The sequence below is a fragment of the Furipterus horrens genome, unplaced genomic scaffold (assembly GCF_987537825.1).
Source record: "Furipterus horrens unplaced genomic scaffold, mFurHor1.1.pri manual_scaffold_2, whole genome shotgun sequence".
In the NCBI taxonomy this organism is placed as follows: Eukaryota; Metazoa; Chordata; class Mammalia; order Chiroptera; family Furipteridae; genus Furipterus; species Furipterus horrens.
Genome location: NW_028327172.1, coordinates 8666816 through 8689362, shown reverse-complemented (window position 1 = coordinate 8689362; position 22547 = coordinate 8666816). Strand labels below are relative to the sequence as shown.

The following is a 22547-nucleotide window of genomic DNA, read 5'->3' as shown; positions in this document are numbered from 1 at the left end:
TCTAAATCCACTCACTGTCTGGTTAAAGAACATAGGAAGAAAGCTTATCAAGTCTTAAATGTGTCATTTCATAATTTTTCAAGTATTTGCAGCTAAATCTTCAAGTGAGCTCATAATTAGGATATTTGAAATATGCAAAGGACCCAGCTCACCCAGAAATTACCTTGCAAATGCAACACTAATTGTAAACAGATAATTCACCTCTTCACTACCTGACCTCCCTATCTTTCTTACAGAACGATGGTGACCTCATTCAGCAATGGCACAGTGAGCAGCTAAGAGACGATATTCTCCGTTCTTCCCTGTGGATAGAAATTGCAGTGTGACATGGCTCTGGCCAGTGAGTCCTCACAGAAATTTTGCTGGGAATGTGTCAGTTTCTTATTTAAGTATCACCCCTCCTCATATCTATCTTCTCCTTCCTACAGGGAAGGCGAATGGAAAGATGACGGTGAAGCATCCAGCTCACTCCTGTGCAGCTCCCAGGAGGACGAAAGCCCACTATGGACAGCTGAGTAGAAAGGCAAAGGAGCACAGAACTCTGATGACATCATGAATCTTCTTCATTAGCTCCTGGCAGCCTCCCCAGACTTCTTGGGTGACCCTAACTTGCTAAGCTTTGGTGTTTAGGGATCTGCGGTATAGAGTTAAATGCACTCTATTTGGCAGACTCACTTAGGCATCTCTAGAAAGGATAAATATAGTTTGTGCAAATGAGAAAATAAGCCTGAAGATATCATAATAAAGCAAAATTCAAAATGATCTTCACTTATAATTATCTCATGTACCTCTTCCAACACTTTGGAACATGCCACTGTGTTTTTTCTTTTTTAATTAAAAAAAATTTTTATTGTTTTTCTATTATAGTTGTCCCATTTCTCCCCCCATTGCCCCCCCCAGCCCACCCCCTCTCCCACAGGCACTCCCCACCTCATTGTGCATGTCCATGGGTCATTTATACCAGCTCCTTTACTAAACCCTTCCCCTACTTGCCCCCTTCTCTCCCTCCCCACCTCCCCCTGGTAATTGTTAGTTTGTTCCTTGTTTACATGCTTCTGGTTCGTTAGTTTGTGTTGTTCATTAGTCTCCTGTATTAGGTGATAGCTTATGGTATTTTTCTTTCGTTGCCTGGCTCATTTCGCATACCACTGTTTAATGTTGTAGTTGGAATGGCCTTAGAGAGTCTCTGATTTTGTTCATCCATAGCTTTAAGTGGTTGGGGAAACAGGGCTGCCTGGAGTTCTGATTCGGACTCAGGGCTCCTAACTCCAACACCAGTATTGTGTCTTACATGGTGTGTTGCCTACAGGGCTTTAAAGGGAACAATGCCGTTTTAGTTAAGGAAAGTAGACAATGATCTGGTGAAGATAAGAAACAAAGAAATGCACATTGGTTTCAGCCCTATTTCAAGAAATCGTTTTGTATTAAGTTACTTTTTAACAGACATGACAAACAGGGTTTATAAGAGTTTAATAATACTTGGTTTAGAAAAAAAGTTATGTGCAAATTTACTTAACTTCCCTAATAATGACAAATTCTTGGACTGGATTCCTTAGTTAAGTTCAATTTTAAAGACAATGGTCTGTCCTTTCCCCAAGTTTATCAAGAATAAAGAACCATAGGAGCCTGTCAGTATTTTTGTGTTTGGGGGCTTCAATGATTATATTACTAAGGTTTGGACATCAAATTAACTGAAGTTTCCTAAAATTCCTTACGTGTCTTCTAAATCAGATAAATGATCACTGCTCACACTAACCATTTAATGCTATATAAATATAAACATTGTGTTAAAACTAAGTCAGGTTGTAATATCTAAAGCCTTAATAAAAATGGATGCACATTCAGACAAGTACCACAAATTACGTGAGCAACGGACTACTATCCAAGTGTACCAATATTAAACAGGAGAAATTAATTAAAACTTTATTAACATGATCGTTTTTAAATAATTTAAAATTCATAGATACAAAGATCGAAAATTGCCACACTTCAGTTTTTGTGCTTATAGCCAACAGTTATGTTCCTTGTAGCATTGAAATTAGAGGGCAAAATCAATCTAGAGAAAACCCATTGTCATATGTTTGATAAAATGTGTCATATTTTAAAAGTAAAAAGCAATGTCCAAATAATATTGTCCTCTAACAACATTAAATACCAGTGTATTTAAATATATGTAATGTTAAAATTAATATTTTTTTAAGAAGTTTGAGAATATAGAGGATAGGACTGGTAATCTAGGTGGCAAAATTTTTGCCTCATCTGATGAACTTTTAGAAAAAAAATCTTTTTTTTTTATAACTGCATAATGAGGTCCAAATGTGTTAATTGCTAACTTTTCAAAAGGAGGTGTCCTATTAACAAGTAAATCACATCCACTCAATTCACGCACAGATTCCCTAGAATCTTCTTTATTCTTCCTTTCAGAGTACACACAGCAAAACGCTTTCACATAAAGAACAGCCTGATGTATGCACACGACACCACATTTTATCCACTCATCTATTGATGGGCACTCGGGCTGCTTCCAGATCTTGGCTAGTGTAAATAATGCTGCAATGAACATAAAGGTGCATCTATTCTTTCCAATTGGCGTTCTGGGTTTCTTTGGATCTACACCCAGAAAGGGGATCGCTGGGTCAGAAGGCAGTTCCAGTTCGCTTGCTCTCAGTTTGTCAAGAGCTTGGGAAATGAGAAAACAAATACTTCCAAATGCAACATTAACATCACTATTATCACTGGTTACTGAGTGCCTACTTTTCGTTAGTGCTTCCTCTCCAATTCTCCCAACAGCCATACAGTGGAATTGTTCTTATCTATCCCCAGCTAGTAGGTGAGAAAATTCTGGCTAAAAGGAGTGAGTTAAATCACCTATAGGAAGGTGGGAAAGGATTTCTAAGTGGAACTGGGCAACGAACTCACTATCCTCACAAGCTCTTTCTTTGGCATGTTACTTCTAATTTGTGTCACTCTTCAGACATTGAAATTTAGAAAGGGGAAGCAGAAGTATTTTTTATATATCAACTGTGTAAAAATATCTTGTGTAATCATAAATATCACTCTGACAAAGGGACAGGAAGTCTCAGAGGCTGGAGAGCAAAGCAGCAGGAGCATTCTGGCAGGAACCGCCAGTAGGAAGCTCTGGCTGAGCACTCCCCAGAGGTGGTCTAGCCCTCCAGCCAAGCCCACGGGACTGGGCTGCAGGAATAGGTAGGCACCTTGGTTGGACCATCAATTTTGGGGGGGTGATTACTGGTTTTTCTTAACAGCCAGCCAGGAATAGATTCTCACCTGTCTCCGCTGCTGACTACCTGCACGGATTGGTGAGTCAATTTCCCTCTTTGGGCCTCCGTTTACTCACTTTCCAAATAAGAGAACTGGGTGAGACCATCCTTAGGTTTCCTTCCTGCTGGGAGGTGGAGATTTTCTACAGTTCTCTGCATTTCCTGATGTGTTGCTCAGTCTTACACAGAATACACTCTCAACAAACCCTGTGCCATTAGATTAAATCCTGTACCAGGGCCCCCATTATTCCCCTCTAATTCTCTAACAGAGAACATTGCTGTGCGCAGAGAAGTTGTCCCGCAAGCTATGATTTGTGGGGGTTACAGATCTGTCTTGAAACGTTGGGGGCCACCCCAAGTTTGTCCCCACGTGGTGAATGTAAGGAACCAAGGGTCCTTCTCAGACTGTGGAGCTTGGAGAGGGCGGCATCAGGATGAAGATTTCTGGTGAAACCATCCCCACGACTGAACTCCAAAACCTTTTCACCTTCCCAAACTGAAACGCCACATTCCCCTCTCTTCCCACCCCCCTGTAACCATCCTTCTGGATTAAAAAAAAATTAAAGTTATTGGGGTGACATTGGTTAATAAGATTATGTAGCTTTCAAGCGCACAGTTCTGTGATACATCATCTGTAAGTTGCATTGTGTGCTCACCACCCAGAGTCAACCTTCCATCACCATATATTGGACCCACTTTACCCTTTGCTACTCCCGACTCCACCTCCCTCTGGTGACCACCGCACTTTTGTCTGTGTCTATGAGTTTTTGTTCATTATTTGTTGTTTTCAGTTTCATAAGTCTCTATGAATTTAAGTACTCTGGCTGCCTCTCAGAAGTATAATCATATAATACTTGTCCTTCCATGACTGGCTAATTTCAGCTAGAGTCTTGTATTCACGGTTCATCCATGTTGTAACACGTGTCAGAATTTACCGTTTGGCTTTTAAATTTAGAATTGCTATCACCTATGTGTACTAATATCAATGACACACGGTCAGATGTGCAACTAGATGCTGAGGCTATGACTCCCAGCCCACCTCCCCCACTAGTAACGAGACTGTGGATGCCAGTTCCAATATTTGTATGTTTCCCACTCTAAGAGAGCCTGGAATCATACCTAAAACACCAAGACATTGGGGTGAAGTGTCAAGGAACAGAACTGTGGCACCATGAGAGTATCACAAGCCTTTGTTGAAACTACGGCCTTCGAGAGGGAAAATGTTGTGCTGAGGACAGATTAGGGGGGCAGCCCAGGGGCGGAGCTCTGCCGCTGACACCACAGAGGCCCAGCACCGCTGCTGAGCTGGTGGGCAGCAGACAGCTTACTGATTGCATCTGCATTGAAACTGCCAACGTTAGGAAGGAAGAAAGGGGGAGATGAGGAGAATTAGTATGGTAATGAGAAAAATAGCATGAGCTCGAGAGAGAGCCAGACCAACTTGGTTCAGACACTTTCAGTTATGCAAATTAATTAATTTGTTACCACGTATGAAACATTTTCTATGTGCCTATTTTATTTAATGTGCCTATTTGTGTGACTATTTTATTTAATGAAAATCACTTGAACTTAATTAGTCCTGAGTTTCTCATGTATAAAGTGGATTTAATAACATCAAAGTTGTTGTAAGAACTAGAGCTACTATGGCCCAGTGACTGGAATCCATCAGGAGTTAAATAAATGTTTATATTAAGAAATTTTAAGATAATATAGGCAGGGGATCATTCCAGGTGGTACAGAAAAGGGATGTGGAATAGGATGAATCAATATCTTAATGGAAAGAAAATGGGAGAACGATGGAACACTGAGCAGGCAGTATAGGTGTAGCATAAGGTAGTGTACTGGTGTACCGGGAGAGTTTGTGTGGGAATGTATCAGGTGAAGCAGAGATGCAGGAGGAAGAGAAGCTGGAAGGAGGGAATTGTTGGAGAGAGAGTGAAGTGGGTCCACTCAGAGATGTCGAGCAAATTCTGTGTGAAGGGTCTGCCTCTCAGTTGTGGGAGGCCTCCAAATGTTTACTTACAGCTTTCTCCCAGGGACATTCTTTCTGTCCACAATGGACAGACTGTCAAGCAGGCTAGCTTTCCAACATTTCTCCTGCTCCCCATATGTAGTTTTGTTCTTGAAGGACAGGTCATCCTTTGGACAATGGAGAACAATCTTAAGTTCCTGCAAAGTCTGGTCCCCGGGGGTTTCATATCATTAAGTCAAACTTTGGGTCCTAACCGAGTTCACTGCCTCTTTCAGCAGCATCAGCATCATGTTATCAGAGCCCAAGACCAAGGAAGACTTTGACCCCATCACTCCTAAGGGCATCATTATCCTCCCCAAAGAAGATAAACCGCAGAATGATCTTCAAAAAGAAGCCACGGTTCTTGGAGTAAGTCCACCTCATTATAGGGAGGACCCTGGGAAGTATTGTGAATGTATCCCAACTACAGATCTACTATGGATCCAGGAGAGTGTTTGTCTGTTTTTCTGTCTGACTCCAGGCTAACTGAGACATGGCATGGGACTTTATGGGAAGACTGTGTCTTCCCCAGGCCTTTCTGCAAACTAACAAAAAACCACTGGCTCTTTCCACCTGAAATCTATACACTAAAATCTCTTGTAAGTTGTGCTTAATATAGTAGAGATATTGATTTAATTGTATGATTCTACTCAATATGATTAAATTAGATCACCTTACTTTAAGCTCATGTCTTAAATGTTTTAAGACGAGACAATCTGGATTAAGCTCACTGAACACTTTTCTCCCTGTTCACCCGAGTCTCTATAAGACACCCCAGTGACGAAGGCCATCAGCATCCTTCAGATCCAGGACTTGAATTCTTTCGCAGTTCTGAGTATCTTCTTTACAGACCCAACTCCTACTCATTACTCCCCAGTTTTTTGTTTTTTGTTTTTCCTCAAAGGCCTCTTCATCTATGGTGCAAAGAGAAATCTAGCCCTGAAGGAACTGTTAGCACTACAACCCTCACTTCTAGGCACTGAAGTGATGGCAGTGTCCTCTTAGCTTCTCATGGACACTTCTAGGTCAGCCTTTCCCTCTCATCTCTACTACGGCTTTAGCATCTCATGGCATCCTGCTCGGTAATTCACTCCCACTTAAAACAATTTTTAACTGTTCTTTTTATTTATCATTTGAAAAATCCTAAATCAGTCTTCTACCCAAGACGATGTTTTTAAAACTGTTATTTATATTCTGAACACTGGAAAACAATAATTATTTCAAGCAATTGTAGGCAGTCATAAACTTCAAGAAGTTTTTTTTTCTAAAGGTAATTTTAATATTAGGAATAATTGAGAATTTATAGGAGGATTAAAATTCTAGAAGACTGTTTACTTTAAAAACCTAAAAATAATCAGAACACTAAATGATGTATTAGCAAACTTGAAAAGTGATCATCCTTAGAAAAATCATTTGATGCGTATGTCGCTTGAAACTAAAACCAATTAATGTTTTCTATTCTGTTACTTACCAATGTTAACTCCTCAATTAACTTCTTTCAAATAACTGATGCCATGCTGACTTGTTCCTTGTTCCTTCAGCTGATGCACCCTACAATCTCGCCTACACATAGTCGAGAATCACAAACACATTTGCTTCAGCAATCAATAAGAGATATTGTAAACATGTTTATTTATTCACTTACCATTAATAGAGCACCGTCAATATGCCAGGCACTATTTTACACACTTAGGATAACCAGGGAACCATACAGCTAAAAGGAAAAAAAATGACATTCTCATGATCTTGAAGAGATAAAGACATATTTCAGTGCATTCCTGCTTCTTTCACTCTGCCGGGTAATTTACATTTTTCCCTTCATGATATTGACTGTTCCATCACTGTAACTCCCTCCAGTGAAGTTTCTATCATAAGCATTGGCTATTTCAATATTCATTTTATGATTCTTCCAGTATCATATCTTCTTAGTTCCTTGACCTCTTCTTCTGAGTATTTTATCCATACTTCCTTAGACAAACATTTCTTGAGTTTTACCCTGGACCTTATCAATACTAACAGCAGTAAACCCATCAATATTAACACTTCCAGCATCCCACACTCCAGCTACTAACTCTAGTCTTTCCAGATCACTCCCTCTCACTCTGCATTGACTCTAACTTCCTTCACCCTCGCTGAGACTTATTGATAATATCTCTTTTTCAGAGTCTTACTTTGTAACAAATCTTTTCCCTTTTTAATATAACAAATTATAACATTTTAAGACTTTTAATAATTCACAATGTACATTCAAAAGCCATTTTTATCTATTGAAAATGTATTCTAGAATTTTCCCTCTGGTCTCTTGTAGAGTATCCAGATCCTGTGTTGCCTGCTGATTTTAAGTTTGGGGGCCATTTTGGTTTTTTCTCCTTACTCTTCTCACCTGGAGCCAGCAGTTTCCAACGTGCTGATGTCCGGGTACCCATTTGTAGGAGCTCTGTGTGTGAGTAGAGGGGGGTCCCCCCAAAGGAATATCCTTCTTCCGCCAGCTGGATCATTAACACCACTGGGATCAAAAACTGACTTCCAAGGCTTTATGGTGAAAGACTATTCACCTCTGACCCTGTCTTCCCACCTTCCTCCACTCCAGCTCAGGCCACCTACCCCAATGGCCGGAATCTCATGTGTTTCCCCACCTTGCCCCACCTAGTGCTCCTGTTGGCTGCTCCCTGCTTTCTATCCCAGGAAGTCACTGTTCTTTCTCAACATCCTTGTAACATCTTTTTAATGTACAGTGATGTTTATTATAGATTTACTTTATTTTTTAACCTTTTTATTTTTATTTTATTTCTTTTTTCAAATTTACTTTAGATGGTGAAACTTTGCTAACAGTGAAATGCAAGAATAATGATTCAATGAGAAGAAGCTTACAAATGATGTTTAGTGAGAAAAAAAAACTATTTACAATCAAATTCAGGGAGGAAGAGCCATATACGTAGTTGTATTTATAGTCAGATGCTGTGATGAAAAAATATAACCCTAACAATAAATATGAATAGTTAAGAAAGATCCCTTCCTATTAGAAACAGTTGATTGAAAGTGGGGAGTTCCCCAATGTGTCCATCTCACATCAAGTGTTTTGCAGATACAGCTTTTAGACAGATGTGGCCCATTGCAACAAGTAGACATCCCTAGACCTCTGCTGTAGGGAGATTTCTAGATGAGACACTAGGCCCGGGCTAGTAGTCAATCTTGTCATTTATGCCACTCTCCTCACTTCATGCACACCTCCTCTCCAGGCTCCCTCAGCTCATAATGATTTTCACTAACACGAATCCATTCCTTCATGCATCTGCCGATTCTTCAAAGTCAATATAAACATCCTGAGGGCAGAAATCAGGTCTCTCTATCAGTTTGGACCCACACCATTCCTACGGTGTTATCTTTCTAAATGTTTTGCATTACTTATTGATTAAGTGATTGACACATTTCCACAGAAGAAATGATTTGATTATTTCTCTTTTTTCTGAGCAGTTTGGCATTGCCGGACTCCTCTCCATTATCTCTGGGAAGAAAGCAACTAAGACATTTGTAAGTATAAGAACCATTAAATCTCAGCTGGTTGGTGTAAAAGGAACTTTGGAGTTAATTCTTCCAGTTCACAATCTCCATTTGAGTGCCTAGGGAAATGACGCTAATAACAAGGGAGGGAGCCTAAATTCTCCCTGCTGGTCGGCTGGCAGAACTAGGAGGAAACCCCAAATTCTTTGCCTTCTGGACCAGTGCTCTTTCCCCTACAAAATGGAGCTCCTGGATCATATTCCAAGCTTGAAGGAGGTGTACAGTGGAAATTTTTACATATACCAAGGATTCTTTAAAACTTTTTCTTTTTTACTGAATTTATTGGGGTGATATTGGTTAATAAATTTATGTAAGTTTCAGGTGTACAATTCCATAATACATCATCTGTATATTGCATTGTGTGTTCACCACCCCAAGTCAAGTCTCTGCCTACCACCATTTATCACCCCCATCCCGTTTCCTCCCTCCCCTCCCCCCTTTTTCCCTCTGGTAATCACCACACTGTTTAAAAGTTGTTATCTTGGCCCTGAATAGGATATATACCTATTCAATCCTAGAGATTCTTTTTTTTTTTCCTAGAAAAAAATCTACCTAATAATGAGTAATTTCCCTAAATGGCATGGACAGAGGCAGAGGTGTGTGGGCTTAGATCTTCTCTGGCTATCTCCTCCACTCCTACAGGAATAAGAAATTACCAGACTGTAGCCAGTTTCCTGACAAAGATCAGGAATTGGGGGGTAGTGGGCAGAAGCAGCTGAAGCCTTTGATCTTCTCCATAGCAACCTTTCCCTCTCCCTTGACACATACCCACAATGATGACTTAGGGGAAAACCACATCCTGGCTCAGAAAGATCCAGGGTCTGGTTAGCCATGGATGAGAGCGCATAAGATGTAGAAGGGCTGGTATATGTTCCTGATGCTTGAAGTTAGAGTCTGAACTGCAGAACCAATGGACAGGGTTTGGAAGAGTTCATGACATTGGATGGAGTCAGAATTCTGGACTTGGAATCAGGAAACCTATACTGTTCCAGCTTTGTCCCCGATCCATCTATGTGCTTGCAAAAGTTCCTTCCTTCTCTGGGCTCCAGTTTTCTTATTTATGAAATGTAGAAGATGAATGTGTAGATCTCAGAGGTGGCTTCTCAAGTGCCCCGAATACACTGAAAGGAAAGACTGTACTTGGGATGACCTGACACAATATGGGCTCCGCATGTGGGACACAGGATAGTAAGTGGGCTCACATGACATCTCTGGGCCAAGGGGCTACCCATTCAGTCTGTTCTTCCTTCAGGGACTCCACAACTTGAAGCCATATAGCTCCTGGGTCAAGGGAGAAGGGAATAGGGCAACTGTCTCCCCAATGCACAGTACCCTACAATGATGCTCAAACAGAAAAGGGCATGTGCTGGTACAGAGCGGGGTTGTGGTACAGATCCTCGCCCATCATTGCCTTTGCAGAGGAATGACATCTTATGAGGGCTCCCTTCCCCAGAATGTAGGCTATGACCAGGACTGTGTGTGATGAATGAGGTTCTCACGGACCTGATCCACCTATAAAATGTATTCCAACTTCTCCAGGGTGCTTCTGCCTTTCCTCTGAAGCTACTTCTTTATGGAAGAAGAAGCCACAGACTGGTTTTCCCAGGAAGCACCAACGGCCATAGTCTAAAAACCCTTAAACCTTCTGGAATGATTCTAAGTCTGTTGAGGATGTCAAGGGAGATACTGGCAATACCACTCCTGTCTTCAGGGCTGCAGAGAGTCAAGGAGCCAAGACCCCTCTCCCCAAGCAGGAATTATTCACAGACTCTCGTATTCAACAAACATTTACTCATGCTGTGAGGTGGTCATCTAGATAGTGAGGAGGGATACAGAGACGAATGGGACACGGTATGTGCCTGCAGGTTAGAATGGAGACAGACCCGGGGGAGATCCGTTGCAGTGCAATGGACGGAGGGAAACAGAATCACATGCTGCGTCTGTGATGAGATCCCAGTGCAGAATTTCTCTTCTAGGTCGTGAGCAGCCTGACCTCCAATGCGGTGAGTTCTATTGTTGCTGGACTAGGCCTCATCCTCCTCGCTGATGGCCTGGTAGTCCTGGGGGCTGCCTCTCAACTGTGTGGCTCACAAAGGCAGCATACGTCCTCAGTGCTTTATGAAGAGGACTATTCTGTCACATATGAAGCCAGGGACTGTATTGTGGACGGTGTCAGTCTAACAGTAAGTACTTTCAGATTGAACATCCTGCCATGTGAAATCTCTGTGCTTCCCGCTCATAATCTTGCCTTTTCAGCAGTCCCTAGCCCCGTTGGTCTGAATGCCTGGAAGCAGACAGAAGAAAAAAAAAAAAGAAGGTTTGAAAGAGGCCCGTCAGCAAACTGCATAAAATTGGGGGATGTATTGCGCAAATTCAAAAAAGGAAATCAAGAAGGGATGTGGGGAGTTCATCGCTTCTGTAGCCTTTCTTAAATAAGAAAAATTCGTTCTCCATAGGTTTAACTCTCAAACTGTCCCCTCAGTTGAATAGGCATTTTTTTTTGATCAATGAAATATCCCTCTTTATTTGAATTTTATTTGATTTGGGATGACTGTATCCTACATTATGTTAGACATGGATTTTGAACCTGAAGTCCAAACATATAATTATTATACTTTGGCCTCGTAGGGCTGGCAGAGAGTGAGAAGGGGGTAGGAGATGACCCACCAATGGATTCAACTCCTAGCAAAAGTGCCAACATCCCTGGACAGCATTTTCTCGCCTCCTTTCGCCCAAACTTGATAGTCACTTCCTGTTGATGGTGATAATCTTGACTTAGTCAATCCTCTTTATACAGGTTCAGAGTTTTAAAATCATCAGCTCTGATCATTTATGGAGAAAGATTTCTTCCTTTGTGAGTCTTCCCAGTAGGAGCTGGGGAGATGAAGGAACTCTGTCTCATTCTCTGGGATCTAACTGTCTTGTGAATCTCAGAGAATGTACACCAAGTTTCTGGACTCATAGCCTCCCATGAGTCTGTCCATGTGATCCAGAGTTTGTCAAAAGCAACCCCTTTGACCCAGGCACTTGAGGACGTGGAAGAGCACAAAGACCCATCTGGTTAGAAACTGGCATGAGGAAGCCCAGGAGAGAGTATAACCCTGGTGTGGGTCAGATATTAGGCAAAGCAATGGGGCTGGGAGAGGCATCCTCCCCACTGGGAAAGTGGGGGCTTAATTTAATGAAAACTAATTTCAATACATCAAACTGCCTCCCATTCTCAGATAACTGGGGTCAAAGAGAGCTTCCTGCAACGTCAGAGGAGTCGCGCCACTCTTTCTTTCTTAACACAAAGATAACCTGGGATAAAGTAACAACTTAAAAAATATTTACAATATACACTCGAGGTTAGAAGAAGGAAGGAAGGAAGGGTGAAAGGAAGAAAGAAAGCAGGGAAGAAAAACATTGTAGGTTCTAGAAACTAAGAAAAACCCTATTGCCAGGTCATGACCAAACAAGAGCTGAGACCAGAAAAGATAGACTCGCAGGTGTTAGAGGCTGGGATCATGGAGTTTTAATGCCCACGGCAGGATTCGAGGTTCCACAGAAAGCAGGGAGCACGCACAAAGTGCCCTGCAAAAATGTTAGAAGCTGAGACAGAATGTTTATGAAAATAAGACAAGGAAAATTCTGCCCAACATCCCAAGGAGCTTCAAGGAACTCTGCTGTAAAGTTTTCTAGGATGAAATCATCTCATCGACTCTTGTGCAGATATGCTATCCAATCCAAAATTACATAGAAAAGGGAGGAACCTCAAATAACTTAAAAACTTCCTGGATCTGTGAAGTTATTAAGGTTCTACCAGAGTCAAACCTAAAATTACTATCTAGGGAGACCTCCATAAACCCAGCTTATGAGTCCCCCACATATCAACCAATTTCCCCTAATACCACCCACACAATGAAATGATCTAAGAATAAAAATATACTGTAAAACATAAGGTAAAAATGGGGAATAGCAGAAAATGAAACAAACAGAAAAGTTAGTTGCTCAAGAATTAGAGGTTACATGGTAATTTGAAGAGGCTATCATGAAAACACATTTTAAATGATTAAAGACACACACAAAAGTAATTGAAACCAAAATGAAATAACACGACAGTGGATTTGGAAAAGAAGAAAATGGTATAATTAGAAATGAAAATTATAATACTTGATGTTAAACGAAAAGCTTAGCATATCAGTTAAATAGCAGAGTCAACATATCCAAGGAAAATGAACAGTGAAATCAAATGGAGGTCTGATTAAGTTATACAGAACACAACACATCATAATACTAATTTGGAAAAGATGAATGAGAAATTAAAAGACACGGAGGATACAGTGAAGTGATCAACACACATCTAGTCCGGGCTCCAGGGACGACATGGAAGAGAAAAGTTATGCAAAGAAAAATCACTGGACATTTATCAGAATTTTAAAAAGACACAAGATTTTAGGTTGAAGAAATGCACTGAAGCCAATGTGAGATAAAGGAAAAGAAATCCACACCTAAAAACATCATAACAATAAAAAGCAAACCCCACAGAAAGAAAAGAAATGAAAAGCCACTAGAGGTAAATGAAGGATTACTTTCATCTCAGAATGTGGGACACCAAGGTTCTGAGATAAAACTGTGGCTGCTTATTTCTCTTCTTCTGTTAAGAGGTTGAAAAGAGAAAGCAGAAGAGAGAATGAAAGGGTTCTCTTTGCCCCTTATTTTCTCCACTCATAGAGCCTTCATCCCCCCAGTCTCCTCTCAGTCAGGCGGAAGGGCTGGCTTATGGCGCCAACCATCCCTGTCCTGATTTGCAGGGTTTGCTGGCGGTGATGCTTTTCTTCACTGTGCTGGAGCTCTTGCTAGCTGCCTATGCCTCTGTTTTTTGGTGGAAAGAAATCTACTCCAACAACCCTGGGGTGAGTACTCTGACATGTCTCATGATACCTGCTGGGTCCCAAGATTTGAGCTATGATGATCCAGGTCTAAAAAAAGAAGTCCATTGTTGGTCATTGGGTACATGCGGAAGGCCACTTTTGCAGTGAGAAAAGAGTTCAATTCATAGGCCCCTTCATGATGACACTCTGGTCATCTGAGATCAGTTGGTTTCTATGCGGTAGCAAATCAGTTAAAGAATTGCTGAATATGAAGCTAGAGGACTTTAGAAAACACCTGGCCCACTTGCTTGTAAAAGAATCAAGGCTTGGATAAAATCACACGGAGAAGGAATGATACAGACTAATGGGCTGAGACTGAGAACTTGCGTCTCTTCACTCCCATCATGAATAGCCACCTGCCTCCCTACCCATTGCTAGTGTGAGGAAATTTAATAGGACACCCTCTGTTCTGTTTATGTTTTCCTGTGTTCTTCCTTACTTCTTCTTAGGTCCTGCCATTACAATTTTTTAAAACTCATATTTAAAAACTGTAGTAGAAAAAAAATATTTAAAGAGAAGAAGTAAATTATGATTCAATTATGATCTAACCAGAAAACGGTAACATAATTAGCAGATTGGAGAATGGCATTTGTCTGAACTAATACTGAAGCAATTATATATATAATGAGAAAGTGGGGAGGGCTATTATTCTACATTAGTGGGGAATGCATTATAAATATGTATTTTAAAAGCTTCCAAAATCAGAGCTAAAAAAATCTATTAACAAATTTAATCTTTCCTAGAGTTCATTTTCTTTGCTTCAGTCACAAGATTATATTAAACATGTCAAAGACTCCTTCAAGAATATGAATATGAGAATTCTCAACCTTAGAGAAAAAAGGAAGAAGAAAGCCAGTGCTCATGGCAAAGTGTGACTACATTTTCCTGAAATTTCAGCCACTCTAGAGTCTGGAAGAAACTTTTAAAAAATAGCTACTGTTCTGTATTTTGTCAATGCGAGTAATTTTATTGCTCTTGAAAATAATTCCCCAAAAGACCAGGTCAGGAAAATTTTACTAGCCTGTCTTCCAAAATGACTATAAAACTTATAAACTTCTTTGGGTAAACTGAACAGAAAGTAACTGTCTATCATAAATAAGGAGAGAAAATGTGCCCTCTCGTGCTAGTGTGAATTATTGGCTAAGTTATGTGGCTGTGCAGGTTCTGTTTCTGTATTATTTTCACACGCGTGTTCCTTAAATACTAGATATTAGAATAGCAGAAACGTTTTAAATAAAATGCTACTTAAAAATAGCAGTGGGGGAAAATGGGACAACTCTAATAGAAAAACAATAAAATAATATTAAAAAAACTTAAAAATATATATGGCTTCATTTCTGTCAACTGAATAAATTAAATTTCTGTCAACTTATAATACCTCAATTATAATTAATTACAATGTTCTCTCCATTCTAAGTTCTAGACCAGATAAGAGATTAGACATATAGAAATAATGTCAACTTCATCACGTATTGGCGTAAACAACATAAACTACTTAATAAAGAGATTCCTAATATTACCCCTCAGCCTAGGTCTTGGGTCCTGTCCCAAAAGGGAACATGCAACAGAAATGCACATGTATGTTTTCCAAATGACATGTACAAAAATGGTCATAGAAGTTACACACATAATAGTCTCCAAAGGAAAACTATCCAAATAAACAGTAGAAGAGCCAAAAAAAAAAATTGTGGTATATTCAGATGAGGAAGTACTATACAGCACTGGGAGTGAACACACCTCAATTCCTGCAGCCACATAGATTAATCCACAAAATAATGATCAGGGGGACAAAGCCTATGTATAAGAGAGTACACACTGTATAATTCCACGTACCTAAAATAAAGTTTAAATACAAGCAAAACTAATACACAGTGTTAGAATCAGGAGCATGGTCACCTTTTCAAGCAATAATTGGAAGGGGACCCAGAGAGCCTGTGGTTTCCTGGAAACGTTCTTTTCCTTGATCTGGATGTGGTTGCTGTGCATGTGATGCATTCTCTTGCGTTGATGTTATAATGGAATAAAAAACATTTTTCATGGTTACTTTCGATCTGTTGTGCCTGTCTAGTTATTGAGCCATCCCTCATGTCTTCTTCATCGTCAAATTCCTTTAAAACACCATCTCCCCCCAACCTTGAAGTCATCCTTGACTGTCCTGTTTCTCTCACGCATCATATCTAAGTGATCATTAAAACCGGTTAGTTCTAACCTGGCTGCTGTGGCTCAGAGGATCGAGCGTCGGCCTGCGAGCCAAGTGTGGCTGGTTCGATTCCCAGTCAGGACACATGACTAGGTTGCACGTCAGGTCCCCAGTCGGGGGCGTGTGAGAGGCAACCACACAGTGATGTTTCTCTCCCTCTCTTTCTCCTTTCCCCTCACTCTAAAAGTAAATAAATAAATAAAATTGTCTAAAAACAAAAACAAAAACCTTGCTAGTTCTGACTTCAGAACGTATTGGGTCTGATCACTTCTCACCGTCCCACAGGTACTCTGGTCCATCACTTCCCATTGCTATTATTGCATTGAGCGCCCAGCGGGTCACCTACACCACTCAGCCTTTTCTCCCCCATAGCAGACAGCAGGAGGTTCAGTTTTTACTCTAATGTCAGATCATGTCATTTCTCTGCTCAAACCCATTCCATTTTATTCCAAATAAAAGCCAGAGTCCTTCAGTGTCCTTCGAAGTCCTAAACTCTTATTTCCTCTCTGATCCTCTCTCTGACTTCTCTCCCCCTTGCTTCCTCTACTGTCACATTGGCCTTTCACTATCACTGGACATATTCTTTAAAAAAATTTTTTTTATTACACAGCTTCGCTCTATCTGGAAGGTCTTTCTTACAATTATTTTCATTCCTTGTTTTCTCACTTCTTTCAGGTCTCTCTTCAAATCTCTGAGCCTCAGTAAAACTCCTCCCCCTCCCCTGCCCACAACCTGTATAAAATTGTAATCCTCTTTCTCTGTCCTTTGCTTATTTTTTCTCCATAGTACTTACTACTATGTGATTTACTATGTATTTCATTTGTTTGTCAATTGTATGTCTACTCCCAGTAGTCTCTACGCTACATTAGGGCATTCAATTCCTAATCCCTGCTGAGGTTTCAGCTCCTATTTGTGCATGCATGCATGCGTGTGTGTGTGTGTGTGTGTGTGTGTGTGTGTGAGAGAGAGAGAGAGAGAGAGAGAGAAAGAGAGAGAGAGAGAGAGAGAGAGAGAGAGAGAATGTTTGAATGTTTTAAACTAGGGTGCAGAACCTTTGAGATTCCTCTTTATTCCATAAGTCAAACAATACAATAAAGTTATGTTTTATCCAGGATCTACTTCTAACTTGTTTGTTTTTTGCTGTTAACAGAAAGTTTCTTCAGAGTAGCTGGAGAATTACACTGAGAATGACCTGGAATGATATTCCAAACTGACAGAAGGCGCAGTAAGGATGCATCTTTCATTTGCAACTCTCTTCTGCTACTCGCAATCCCCAACCTGGCTGTCTTTCACAAATGACACGACCAGCCACTCAGTTTCCAAACACAGAAATTTGGGAGTCATTCTTGACTCCTTCCTTTGCTTCTCTACTATATTCCCTTTGGGAAAACCGTTAGGCAAAACCCACTAACAGGAAGGTCTAACGAACTCGTGGCAAGAGGAGCGAATGGCTTCAGCCAAATCCAAGCAGACATTGCAGATTGCTAATATACACATTAGAACTCCAGGTTCTCACTCTTAATTAAAAAGAAAAAGCAACTTCTCCAGAATGAGAACCCAAAATCAGTGACTGAGCCACACATACTCAGATCTTTATCACAAACTCTCCAATCCTTCCTCCTACCTTATCTACCTGGGTGCAAGATCTCCTTCCTGGTCTGATGAAGTAAGTGATCATGTGAAGCAGCGAGGCATTGAAGGCACCCCCTAGGATCTGACGGCAGCCTCTTAGCTCCAGCCAGCAAAACCCAGAGTCCTTACTCATACACCCAGATTCCGTCAACTATCTGAATGGGCTTAAGAGTGGGTTTTCCTCAGTCGAGTCCCCAGATGAAAATACAGCCTGGCTGACCCCTCAGCTGCAGCCACCTGAAGTCCTGAGCAGAGGCACCCAGCGAAGCGACGCCTCCCTCCTGAGCCACGAAAGCTGTACACTAATAAATCTGTACTGTTTTAAGCCATTAGATTTGTGGTAGTTATGTAGCAATAGGGAACAGATACACACTGGATTGTTGCATGGAAAATGGAAGAGCAAAAGCCAAGTTCAAATTTCAGCCCCACCACTTCCCAGCAGTAACGATGGTACTCAGTTATGTCTTCAAAATGGTTATGATCATAAAACCTACTTCTCAAGGTGTTGGGGAGGGTAACATGGTAACACAGGCAGAAAGATAAATTTAATAAGGGAGTTAATATCTCATTTTATTTAGAGTAGTGTTGGCGCATACTAAGTGCTAAATGTTGTCAAACTCGAGGAAGAAAGGCTTTCGGCATGTCGAAAGCAAGAGGGAAAGGCATTTCCACTCAGAGAATATCACCCTGCCTCTAGATGTCACATAAGGGTTCTGTCATTTCACCTCTCCTGCTTCCTGCCCTCTGGTCTGAGTCCATAGATTAGAATATTAAAGAGCCTAATTTTAAGAAGCTTGAAAGTCTGAAGCAGAAGGAAAAGGGAGAGACTGACAAACACAATGATAAAATGAGATGCACTTTGAAATAACCAAGGCATACAGAATTATAAGCTTCTCCTGCTTAATATCCATAATTCATCCCTAAAAATCGGGGATTCTGCATGAAGACAGTTCTTTTTCATCATTTTAAAGGAAAAAAAAATTATATGCTGTCCGTCAACCTAAATTCCCATCCAATTTTCTAAAATGGGAGTGAAAGGAAGTAAACTATCTACATATAAGTAGTAAATTAACAGGGTTAGAAAAGGCTTACAGTATTGCAATTACTTGCTTACCATATAACCACAGTGGTTGGCAACATGCTGTCTGCGTGTAATTCATGGCTGCAGTTAGTCAGCATCATGGAGGGGGGGGCACACTTCCCTTTTACAGCACAGCAGGCTTTCAAAACTACAAGTCAGATGGTCACTCAGTTCTGCTTACAATTTAAATATAGACTTCTCCCACTCTATTTTGTTTAAAATGTAGCATTGCACTTTAAACACAAATTAAAATTTACCTGAATTAACATGGGCAGAAAAAGTCTGTATTGAGAAATACACACCTACTCTGAGGTTTGGACGTAAAAAACAATGAGGCATTCTATTAAAAAAAAAAAAAAAATAACAGAGGACACGGTCTGAGATTGTTTCTATACATCAGTGGTTCTCAGCCTGGAATGGTTTTGCACCCTAGGGAGCGAATCTGGCCATGTCTGGAGACAATTCTGGTTGCCGTAGTTAGGGTACGCTGTTAGCATCTAATGAGTAGAGGGCATAGATGCCGCCAAACATCCTACTATGCACAGAACTCCCTACAGCAGAGAATCATCAGGCCCCACCGGCCAGTAGTGCTGAGGCTCAGAAACCCTGCTGTGCGTGGCTGCCACAAACTAGGAAATACTCAAGATAATATTTGTATATAAACCCTGGCTGGTTTGGCTCAGTGGATTGAGCGTCGGCCTGCGAGCTAAGTGTCGCTGGTTTGATCTTCCAGTCAGGGCACATCAGAGAAGGAAAACTCTGACTCCAAAAAACCTCCGCTGCCTTGCGGCATACCTCTTCAGGGGAAAGGCTAAGGGAGTAAACCCCGACAGAAAATCCGGAGCCGGAGTCCCTAAGGCGGTTTGACGTTGTAGTCAACACCGGCAACTCCTGCGGCGCACCTGAAGCCAAGCTGTATTGACTCCGTCTTTCCCTTGGACCCTTCAGCTGCGAAGAGAGGGGGGGTCTGCTGCATGGGCAACAGCAGACCCTCCATATCACCCTGCCCAGGCTCTGTAGCTTCAGCTTCACTGGAGAGGACACTCCAGCGTCATCGCAAGATGTCGACTCAACACGGGAGGAGACAGATACCGTGTCACTCCCGAGTCGGACTGCACAGCCATTCTCGGCGGTGCAGATAGACTCTTAAGAAGCTACACCATCGTCTCTCGAGACGGACGGCTGCCGACGATTTGTATATACATATATTTTGTTTTCTGAAATCATTTTGCCTTTATGATTTAATAGCAAACATCATAACACATATAGCAATATAAAGGATTAACATGAAAATCAAAGTTCCAAAAAGATTTTTATATTGTTTAAATTGTATTTGTATAATTTAAACAGAAAGGCCTCAAGTAGGATTAGTTTTACTGGTCTTTCTGAAAGCTACACTATGCTCTGTTAAAGTGGCAACTACATCTGGGCCTAAATCTGCTTAGTGACGGATTTTTATACTGCAAAGGAATATGGTTAAACAATACAGGAGACAATTCATTGACTATAAGGGGGAACCTCCTTCTGAAAGAGGATGAAGGTATGGTTGAGCAGAAATGGCATAGACTTTGGAGATAGCTAAGCGGACTTTGACCCTTTCCCCTGTCCCTCAGTATGTGACCTTGGGTAACTTAACTTTTCTGTACCTCAGTTTCAGCACCGTAGAACTGTTTATTTACTTATCTCATTTTTTAAATTGTTGTTCTATTACAGCTGTCCCATTTTTTCTGCCATTGCTCTCCCCTTCCTCTCCCCCACCATGGTCCATCCCCACCCTGTTGCCCATGTCCATGGGTCATTTATATTAGTTCCTTGATTAGACACTTCCCCTTCTTTTCCCCCTTCTCCACCTCGCCCTCCCCTGTGGTGACTGTGAGTTTGTTCCTTGTTTCTGTGCCTCTGGTTGTATTTTGCTCGTTTGTTTGTTTTGTTCATTAGGTTCTTGTATGAGGTGAGATTATATGGTATTTTCCTTCTGCTGCCTGGCTTACCTCCCTAAGCATAATACTCTCCAGTTCCATCCATGTTGTTGCAAAAGATAGCAGTTCCTTCTTTTTTTCGGCTGCATAATATTTCATTGTGTAAATGTACCACAACTTTTTGATCCACTCATCCACTTAGGCTGTTTCTAGCACTTGGCTATTGTAAATAGTGTTGCTATGAACATAGGGGTGCATAGGTTCTTCTAAATTGGTGTTTCAGGATTCTTTGGGTATAATCCTAGCAATGGGATCACTGGATCAAAAGGCAGTTCCATTGTTAGTTTTTTGAGGAAATTCCATACTGGTTTCCATAGTGGCTACACCAGTCTGCATTCCCACCAACAGTGCACTAGGGATCCCTTTTCTCCACACCCTCACCAGAACTTGACCAGTATGACCAGTATGAAGTGGTATCTCATCGTGGTTTTTATTTGCATCTCTCTGAGTGTTAGTGATGTTGAGCATCCTTTCATATGCCTATGGACCCTCTGTATGTCCTCTTTGGAGAAGTGTCTGTTCAGGTCCTTTGTCCATTTTTAATTGGATTATCTATCTTCTTGGTGTTGAGTCATCTAAGTTCTTTATACATTTTGGAGACCAAACCCTTGTCTGAGGTATCATTGGCAAATATGTTTTCCCATATGGTTGGCTCCCTTTTCATCGTGCTGATGTTTTCTTCTGCTGAGCAGAAACTTTTTAGTTTGATGTAGTCCCATTTGTTTCTTCTTTCCTTTATTTCCCTTATCCTGGGAGCTATATCTGCAAAACTCTTGCTGTGTCAGATAGCTGAGATTTTACTGCCTATGTTTTCCTCTATGACTTTTACGGTGTCACAGCTTATATTTAAATTTTTTATCCATCTTGAGTTTATTCTGGTGTATGGTGTAAGTTGGTCGTCCAGTTTCATTGTTTTGCATGTCCCTGTCCAGTTCTCCCAGCACCATTTGTTGAAGAAGCTCTTTTCACTCCATTATATGCTCCTTTCCCCGTTGACAAATATTAATTGACCATAGAGACTTGGGTTTATTTCTGGGTTTTCTATTCTGTTCTATTGATCTATATCTCTGTTCTTATGCCAGCACCAGACTGTTTTGATTACTGTGTCCTTGTAATATAGTTGGATATCAGGTATTGTGATTCCTCCTACTTTGTTCTTCTTTCTCAAGATTGCTGAGACTATTCAGGGTCAGTTTTGGTTCCAAATAAAGTTTTGAAGTATTTGTTCTAGGTCTGTGAAATATGTCATTGGCATTTTAATAGGGATTGTGTTGAATCTATAAATTGCTTTGGGTAGTATGGACATTTTAAGGATGTTGATTCTTCCCATTCATGAACATGGTATATGCTTCCATTTATTTGTACTCCATTAATTTCTTTCTTCAGCATGCTGTAGTTTTCTGAGTACTAGTCTTTTACCTCCTTGGTTAAGTTTATTCCTAAGTACTTTATTTTTCTTTCTGTTATAGTAAATGGCATTTTTTTTTAGTTTCTATCTCTGATATTTCATTATTGGTGTACAGAAATGCCTTCGATTTCTGAATATTGACTTTGTACCTTTTTGCCAAATTCACTTATTAGGTCAAGTATTTTTTTGTGGATTCTATAGGGTTTTCTATGTAAACTATCATGTCTTTTGCAAGTTATGACTGTTTTACTTCCTCTTTTCCCATTTGGATGCCTTTTATTTCTTTTTCTTGTCTGATTGCTATGGCTAGAACTTCCAACACTATGTTGAATAGGAGTGGAGAGAGTGGACATCCTTGTCTTGTTCCTGATCTCAGGGAGAGTGCTTTCAGCTTTTGCCCATTGAGTATGATACTGGCTTCAGGTTTCTCATATATGGCCTTCATTATGTCAAGGTATGGTTCCTCTATTCCCATTTTGCT

At 40.7% G+C, this 22547-nt stretch overlaps 1 protein-coding gene across 1 annotated transcript; it reads left to right on the top strand.

Annotated features, from left to right (window-relative positions):
* The first annotated feature begins 5532 nt into the window (after positions 1-5532).
* LOC150017708 (membrane-spanning 4-domains subfamily A member 7-like) lies at positions 5533-15451 on the top strand. Its single transcript, XM_090267482.1, has 5 exons — positions 5533-5661; positions 7601-7735; positions 10830-11036; positions 13647-13748; positions 14510-15451. Exons 1-5 carry the CDS (start codon positions 5542-5544, stop codon positions 14639-14641), a joined length of 696 nt encoding a protein of 231 aa, XP_090123608.1. The 5' UTR covers positions 5533-5541; the 3' UTR covers positions 14642-15451.
* The last annotated feature ends 7096 nt before the right edge of the window (positions 15452-22547 follow it).